The sequence below is a fragment of the Microtus ochrogaster genome, chromosome X (genome assembly GCF_000317375.1).
Source record: "Microtus ochrogaster isolate Prairie Vole_2 chromosome X, MicOch1.0, whole genome shotgun sequence".
Classification (NCBI taxonomy): Eukaryota; Metazoa; Chordata; class Mammalia; order Rodentia; family Cricetidae; genus Microtus; species Microtus ochrogaster.
In genome coordinates, this window is record NC_022026.1 from 9,322,146 (window position 1) to 9,331,044 (window position 8,899).

Genomic DNA, 8,899 nt, shown 5'->3' on the forward strand with positions numbered 1-8,899 from the left:
AGATACAACTGTCACAAGAAGAAATTAATAGATAAAAAACTTGAAAAGGATATAGGAAGTAAAATATCAGGGCATAAACATTCTAATTCAGGAAGAAGCAGGACAAATTCTCTAAGCCTTAACCCAGTCCAGATGAAATTTTGTTGTTGTTGTTTTTGTTTTTTTGAGACAGGGTTTCTCTTTAGCTTTGGAGCCTGTCCTGGAACTCACTCTCTGTAGACCAGGCTGGCCTCAAATTCGGAGATCTGTCTGCTTCTGCCCAAGTGCTGGGATTAAAAGTATGCACCACCACCACCTGGCCCAGATAAAATATTATTATCCCAAGGTACTAACCTTTGTTTGCCCTATAAAGGCCCATTACACAAATTAATATATTTATATTCTAACTGGGAAATCTCCAAGTCTTACATGGTCCATCAATGGTGAATGGTTTGCCCATCTGAGGATCAGATCTTATATCTGTATTCACCCATGTTATATCCTGAGAGGCCCAGCTAGAACAAACAGCCAGCTGAATGATCTCTCTCTCTTTACTATCCACCCTCACCATTGTCACCAACTTCTAACTGTAACACGGGTCACCACAATCTTGTAAAATGTCTGTATCCATCTGAAAAATAAAATCACAGTCAATATTGGTAAATAACCAAAAGAGAGATGGCTGAGACACTCACTAGCATAACAAGGTCACTGGGAAGAAAGGTCTTTATCACTAAAACTTGCAAGTATTCTTTAACTTCCAAAACAAATTACTCTTCTTTCTAATAGTGGCTCATTGCCCTCAGGATAGGAGATAAGACATTTTGAAGGCAATATAGTGGAACGCAAAGCTGAAAGTTTAAATGTCATAATCTGACTCAAGAGAAGGCATTATAAATGAATCTTAATCTGGTGAAACCTGATTTTTACAGAACTGTATACTGTATTTTCCTGTGTACAAAGGGCAGTGATACAGTGAAGAAAGATAAAGAACATGGAAACTTCCTAAGACAAAACTACATTTCTTAAAAGATTTAAAAAGATAAAATGAATTTAATATAAAAACAAATATCAACCATATACAATATAAGAATCTGGTCCCTAACTCAAGGAAACTAACAGTTTATAAAACTTGAAAAGAGACAATTGAGGGAATCTGACAAGTTTAGATAGTTGATCATATTAGAAAATAACTTTTCAAACACTTTCAGGGTGTTGTGATTATATTTTTTAAAGATACATATTAAGATAGTTACAGGTGAAATAATAGGCTAAGATTTGCTTCACAGTAACTAGGAAATAGGGAAGAAAACTGAAGCAGAGGTAAAGGAAGATTAGCCATAAAGTGAATCAGGGTGATGAAGGAAGGAAAGCCTATTATACTATTACCCATATTTTAGAGTATGTTTGGAATAGTCCATAATGAAATTTAAAACAACAACAACACACACACACAGAGACACACACGAGAACACTGCTGGGTGCCTCTGAATAATGGAAAAAAATTCCAAATCTAGCTTCTAGCTCCATAACTAGACAAACTATCTAGAAATCTACCATAAACTGGCAAACACATTTACCAAATCATCTTCTATCATTAATCTAAATAGGACAGTGAGTTCCCTGCTAAGTTACTTACCAGATACCCTTTAATGTTCAAGTTTGCTACCCAATTGTAATTTGTGTTTAAGTTAAAATAATTTCTGAAGCTAACAGAATTTTAGCATCCACAGAATTTATTCAGCATAACCATAGAGGCATTGTCTTCATGCTGCTACACACAGACACAAACACAGATATAGCATAATAGCCATGTTTAGCCCAAGCACATTCCTTTTGAGGCTCATTTATATGTCTTCATATGCCACAGCCCATCATTTAAATAATGGATATTTTCAATGCCAATTCCTTTGTTGACTTTCTCACTGTAGAAAGAAAAAAAATACATAAGCAAGTTTTATGAATTTTATAGGCTTAATCATTCATGAGAAACACAGTCTAAAGTGTCATGCTACTTTACAATCAGTGAGCACCATGTAGGAAATGTATTGCTATTATATTATTGTCTACATTAAACTACAGTACTCTGTGGCAATTTGTGAGGTTTGGGGATTTGGTTGATCTGACTTCTCTTTTAGTCGGCCATTTGTTTTTTGTGGTACTACAAAATCAAACCCCAGGCCTCATGCGTGCTATACAAGCACTCCACCATTGAGCCACATAATCACTCTTGAAATTCATATTTAAGTGATTCTAAAGCTGGGTGTAGTAGGACACCACCTATAATCCCAGACTGGAGGCAGATCAGAAATTCAAAGTCATCCTTAATTGCATGGTGAGTTCAAGATCAATCTGGCTACAAGAGACTCTGTCTCAAACACCCAAAAAATAGCCAGGTGTTAGTGGCCAATGCCTTTTATCCCAGAGGCAGGTAGATCTCTGTGAATTCCAGGACAGCCAAGGCAACACAGAGAAACCCTGTCTGGAGTGGAGAACAACCCAGAAAGTAAATACAAACAGAACGATACCTACAAAATATGCAAACATCAACACACTAAATCTCAAAGTAAAATTAACAGAATTTTGGTTATATATGTTGAAAACATGCTACATTTCTTTTATCACCAGGTTAGAATGTAAAATAGTATATATATATTTTTTGTTGTTGTTGTTGTTGTTGTTTTTGTTTTTCGAGACAGGGTTTCTCTGTGGTTTTCGAGCCTGTCCTCGAACTAGCTCTTGTAGACCAGGCTGGTCTCGAACTCACAGAGATTCGCCTGCCTCTGTCTCCCAAGTGCTGGGATTATAAAATAGTATTTTTGAGACAGTCACTTTGTAGTCCCAAGTAGCCTCAAACTCACAATCCCCCTGCCTCCACCTCACAAAGTGCTAGAATTATAGACAGGTGCTGTTACACCCAGCTGTATGTGTGTTTTTCAAAACTAGCAGTAAAATACACACCCTCTAGCACCAATTTAAACCTAGATAGGCACTAAAGAGAAAATCCTAAAGTATCACATACACAGATAGGTATAACACCTGTTTCAGCACGTTTCATTTCAAAATGTTTAAGAATGTAACCCTGAAGACAAAGTGAGTTGTAATGGCTTCCTAATGTTAGGAAAAATAAGAAATGAGCTACTTTGCTTAAATATTTATAAGATGTGGTATGAATGACATCAAACGTCACCTGTAACTGATGTTTCCTGAGCTACCACTCATATTTCAGTTATTTGAGCCTAAAATGAGACTTACATATCTTCTGCAGACATCTTCATGACACCAACACACAAAGCATGTTGCTTTCCTTCTGCCATGATTGCCTGAAAACAAGCTAAGAAAACTATTTCTCAGTTTGGGGAAGGGAAGTATGAGAAACAATGATTGCTCTGCCATTTGAGCCCGTCTTTGTTCTCTCCTAGACCATTGATTCCTTACGAGCAGGAACCTAGCGGTCTTTGGGTACAATGTAAATAGCCAATAAATCCTCAATGAATTGATCATTTTAGTTTCAAGCCAAATATCAGTACTGCACCTCCCTATAAACCAAACCAGAAAGTCAGGCAAAAAGAAGATAAAACTTACTGCAGATAAATACTAAAATCTGTGAAATATTTATCAACTGCTTTAGTTATTTCTACAACCAAATGGTGGCTTTATATAAATAACACATAAAATAATAATTATATTCCCAGCTGGGCAAGGTACAAGCTGATAATCACTATACTTAGAAAGTTAGGGAAGGAAACCCATAAATTTTAGTAAACCCTGAGCTACATAGCTAGTTTAAGGTCAGCTCTGTTATATAACAAGACTTGTCTCAAAAATATACTAGATTTCCACTCTATTTTGATGAGCCCCCTGTAACAGTTTCAGCCTTTATACAATTGAAACAATGATTTTAGTTATCCTTTGAAGCTTCCATGTTTTATGCTGCAGTGTTTGAGTTCAAATACACAAAGAATCTCTACTATTTTTTGCAATTTCTGTAAATCTGTTACTTCAAATGAGGAAACTTCATCTCCAAAGAGGAGTGGGGGGTGATGGTAAAGTTAAGGCACTAGGAAAATCTTCCAGTCAAGGAAAAATACAGACCAGAAAACATACCATTGTTTAAATCTATAAACATAAAAGGTAACCTGTCCTCAAAGAATACTTTTCTCCATTGAGTTTCCAGTGGTCCATTCAGTATAGCACAAATATTTGAACACCTAGTATGTGACTCATATCTACATCAATACAATGTGTGTCTATCATATACAACTTATTCTATCCTTTAGGTATAAATGCCACAAAAGAGAAAGCCTTCTTTTGAGCACAAGACACAGAATACACCTTTTTTTGAAAGTTAGTGTTATACTATGTAGCCCAGGAGGATCTGGGCTATGTAAACCAGGATGGTCTCAAATTCACAAAGATACCTCGTGAGTGCTAAAAGTATGTACCTATCATTACACCCTGGTATTTTTGTTTCTGAGGCTGACCTCAAGCTAATGGCAGTCTTCTTGCGTCAGCCTTCCAAGTATTAGGATTACAAGTTTAAGCTAACACATCCAGTTAAAACACACCTTAAATGCAACCCTTCATAGTGATTTCCTTGTGTGCACCAATTACTATTCCTTTTCTCAGCCTGAGGCAAATGACCACTCTGTCTATGATAAAGCAGAAGATAAGATTCCTGTCCTAATGAACAAAATTCTATATAATAGATAATATAATGAAATATTGCTGCAAATTGGAAGTGATGCAGAATCACCTATTCCTATTCATGGCATAAACAATATCCTTTAAACAGTATGGAGCAGGGCTGCGATGGTGCACCTCTGGAATATCAGCACCTGGGAGGCTGGAGCAGGATTGTGAGTTCAAAATCAGTCTGAACTACCTAGTAAGATCCTGAATGGGGCGTGGGGAAAGAGGAGAGACATGGTAGCCCACACCTGTAATCCAGTATTTGGGAAGTAGAGGCAGGAAGATCATCAAGAGTTCCAGGCCAGCCTGGGCTGCATGAGACCCTGTCTTAAAAACAAGTTTTAAAAAGTGAGTTTCCTCCCTAGCAACCCCTAGACAAAAAGGATAACAGGAATCATTAACTGATCGTGATTTAAAAGATCATCATGACTAAATGTGGTCACAGCCTTACTTCCAATGTTTAAGAGGCAGAGGCAAGAAGATCTCTGTGAATTTGAGGCCAGCCTGATGTTTACATAGCAACTTCTTTGCCACCAGGGCTACATAGTGAACTGCTGTCTCAAAACAAATAAAAAGTCCAACATAATAAGGTGTGCTGTACATGAAGACTATTCCTTGATTTGAAGCTGTCTCAGTTTACCACTAGTTCTTCTATTTCTGGTTTGTTTTTGAGGCAGTCTCAAGTACTCCAGCCTGGCCTTGAACTCATGGCACTTGTCCTGTCTCAGCTTCCCAGATTCTGGGAATACAGGTACACACCACAGCTTATAGGTCCATGTGCATTTCTTTTAAAAAGTTGAATAGGTTATATTGGCTCTTTGCTCCTGTGGTTATTTCTTTTCTTTCCTTTTCTCTTTCTTTCTTTCTTTTTTTTTTCTTAGTTTGGTTTGGTTTTTCATAACAGGGTTTCTGTGTAGCCCTGACTATCCAGGAACTCACTCTATAGACCAGGCTTGCTGGCCTCAAACAATCTGCCTGCCTCTGCTTTCCTGAGTGCTGGGATTAAATGCATGTGCCACCACTGACTGGCCTGTGGTTAAGGTCTCACTTTTTCCTTGTTTGAAACTACATTGCAATGTCTCTAAATGCATTTATTTGACCTATCACATTCATTATTATCTGCCACCTTCTTTTACTAATGAGACCTGTAAGAACACAAACTAAGACAGTCAATCTGGGAATATAGTCCTTCCAAAAATTCATTCTTAGCTAGGTGTGGTGGCACACGCCTTTAACCCCAGCACTTGGGGGCAAAGGCAGGCTTACCTCTATGAGGTAAGCCTGGTTCGTATATAAATTCCAGGACACCCAGGACTAGGTAAGAGAGACCCTGTTTAAAAAAAAAAAACAAAAAAAACAAAAGACCTAGCTAGACATGATGGCTCATTCCTGTGATCTGATACTTGAAAGCTGATACAGGCAGATCACCAAAAATTCAAGATTAGACTAGACTCCTTCTCAAAAAGAAACAAATTCTACTTATATGTTTTCAAGTTGAATATGTTAAAAATCTTAAAATGTTTTCTAAGTGTATTGTGTGATGTTCACCCATAATCCTAGTACTTGGGAAAACTGAACTAGAAGATCACCATGAGTTCAAGGCTAGCTTGTGTTGCATAACAAGATTATTTTAAATATAAAAATACACGTTTCTCTTAGAGAAAAATATGTTCTCAGTTCTAAACCAACCTCCTAAAAGTCAATCTTTAGACTGGTAAATTCATAGATGCCTGTAAACCCAGCACTGGGAGGCTGAGACAGGAAGATTCAAGGCCACCCTAGGCTACCTATTGAGTTCCGGGCTAATCCAGGCTACATAACACAAAATATCCCCCCACCCCCTTACCCCACACTATACCTACTGCCTCAATTCAGTTCTTTCTTGAATGCTTTTATTCCACTATTGATGGGGAAGCTTTGTTAACTAATTATCTTCAAGAGGTGGGACCAAGTTAGGTCCTGAATCTAGCTAATTTCTACACACTATATCTGGAGAGTCAAACTAAACATTAAAGTGACAAGTTTATGTGCAAAAGAGGATCCAGACAGATCACCTATAACCTATTCATAATCAAGTTTCAGACTGCATCCTGAGTCTGATAATAGGTTATAAACAGGCTGCAATGACACTGGAACTCCTTAATAACTTTTTAATTACCTTCTATGAATCCACATAAAATGAAACACAATTTATCATCACGAAATAAAAAGGGAAGGCAAGAGGATCCAGAAGGTAGAAGTGCTTAAGATACAAACCTGATGAGCTGAGTGCTATCCCAAGATCCTACAGTAAAAAGAGAGAATTGACTCCTGAAGTTGTTCTCTTACCTACACATACATATACATATAAACACATACATACACACACAGAGAAATAGAAAATTTAAAAATAAAAAAGGAATCTGGCATGACAGTATATGCCCGTGGTATGACCCATGAATAAGAAATTCAAGAATAGTGTTGGCTACATAGTAAATTCAAGGTCAGTTTAAGACTGTCAAAAAGAAGGGAACTGGTAATAGTGGTAAACATCTGTAATCCCAGCACTCAAGAGGCAGAAGCAGGATTACAGAAAGGTCAAGGATAGTCTGGGCTACATAGTAAAATCTAAGCCAGTCAGAGATATATAGTGAGATCCTGTCTCCCATCAATCAATCAATCAATAAATAAATATAAACAAGAGAGTGGGCATGGTGGCACATCCCTTCAAAACCAGCACTCAGGAGACAGAGGCAAGTAGATCTTTGCGAGTTCGAGGCCAGCCAAGGCTACATAATAAGACTGTCTCAAAAAAAAAAAAGACAGAAAATATAATTGGGGGTAAGAGGAGTGAATATAATCATAATACATTGCATACATGTGTAAAATGGTTTAAAGAAATTTATTTGAGAAAAAAATTGAAAAGGGGGAGCTAGCTGAGTGATGGTAGCACATGCTTGTAATCCCAGCACTCAGGAGGGAGAGGCAAGTGGATCAATATGGGTTTGAAGCCAGCCTGGTCTATAGAGCTAGTTCCAGGACAGCCAAGGGTACGGTACACAAACTCTGCCTCGAAAAAACAAAGAGGAGAGGGAAGAATGGAGCACATGCCTATAATTACAGAACTTGGAGGGTAGAGGCAGGAAGAGTAGGAGTTCTAGAGCATCCTTGGCTACAAGTTTGAGACCATGCTGGGCTACATGAGACACTTTCTCAAAAAGAAAAAAAAAAGAAATAAAAAGGCTGCTTGATTCCAGTTCATCTCTCACTTCTTTCATGGCCAAGAATATGCCATCTTATAATCCTATGATCCCAACATTCAGGAAACAGGGGTAGAAGAATTCTGATCAATCTGAGAACAATTTGGAATCCATGGTGAGTTCTAAACCAGCCTGGACCACATAGTGAGTCTGAGGTCCAGCCAAGGCTACATAGTAAGACCTTATCTCAGAAAAAGAAAGGAAGGGAGGGAGAGAAGGAGGGAGGGAAGGAGGGAGGACAGAAGAGAAGAGAAGAGAAGAGAAGAGAAGAGAAGAGAAGAGAAGAGAAGAGAAGAGAAGAGAAGAGAAGAGGAGAAAAAAATTCAAGGTTGGTTGATTTGAGTTTATCTCCCAGTTCTCTTAGTCAAGATTAAGTCTCCTTCAACAGGGTGTGGTAGCACGTGCCTGTAATCCAAGCACTGATGGGGAGACTGAGGCAGCAGAATTACAAGCTCAAGGCTAGCTTTGGCTACAGAGTGAAACTCCAATTTCTGAAAATATACTAATAAAAATTAAAAATACATATAATATTCTTCTGGATGCTAGATATTTCAGTAATGGCAAGAACACAATGAACAATTTTCAGTGGTTAAGCCCCAGGAAGGATACAACAATAGTATCTACGGCAGCAGGGTAAAGCTTAGCTCCAGGAGAAGTTAAGCCAGGACACATGATATTTGCTCCACTGAGGACAAATTTGATGGCTCCTTTATCAACCTGCTGATGTGGCAAGATAAAAGGATCTACAAGAGAAGAAATAAATTATATAAATTAGTATGACTGAAGACTCAAAGAACACAAACAAGTATTTTCCAAAATTACAATACTCTTATGGTTGCAAAATAAAAGCCAGCCGGGCGATGGTGGCGCACGCCTTTAATCCCAGCACTCGGGAGGCAGAGACAGGTGGATCTCTGTGAGTTCGAGACCAGCCTGGTCTACAGAGCTAGTTCCAGGACAGGCTCCAAAGCCACAGAGAAACCCTGTCT

At 38.2% G+C, this 8,899-nt stretch overlaps 2 protein-coding genes across 3 annotated transcripts in view; one reads left to right on the forward strand and one right to left on the reverse strand.

Annotated features, from left to right (window-relative positions):
- The window catches only part of Cul4b (cullin 4B), a 113,184-nt gene that overhangs the window by 18,830 nt on the left and 85,455 nt on the right, over positions 1-8,899 (forward strand). The window lies entirely within an intron of this gene.
- The window catches only part of Mcts1 (MCTS1, re-initiation and release factor), a 12,710-nt gene continuing 5,508 nt past the window's right edge, over positions 1,698-8,899 (reverse strand). For both annotated transcript variants that reach the window (XM_005358435.3, XM_005358434.2), the window contains exons 4-6: positions 8,520-8,653; positions 3,235-3,302; positions 1,698-1,904 (exon numbers count right to left, since the gene is read on the reverse strand). In XM_005358435.3, the coding sequence (XP_005358492.1) occupies positions 1,823-1,904; positions 3,235-3,302; positions 8,520-8,653 (284 nt within the window). In that variant the 3' untranslated portion in view covers positions 1,698-1,822. The remainder of the gene's footprint in view (positions 1,905-3,234; positions 3,303-8,519; positions 8,654-8,899) is intronic.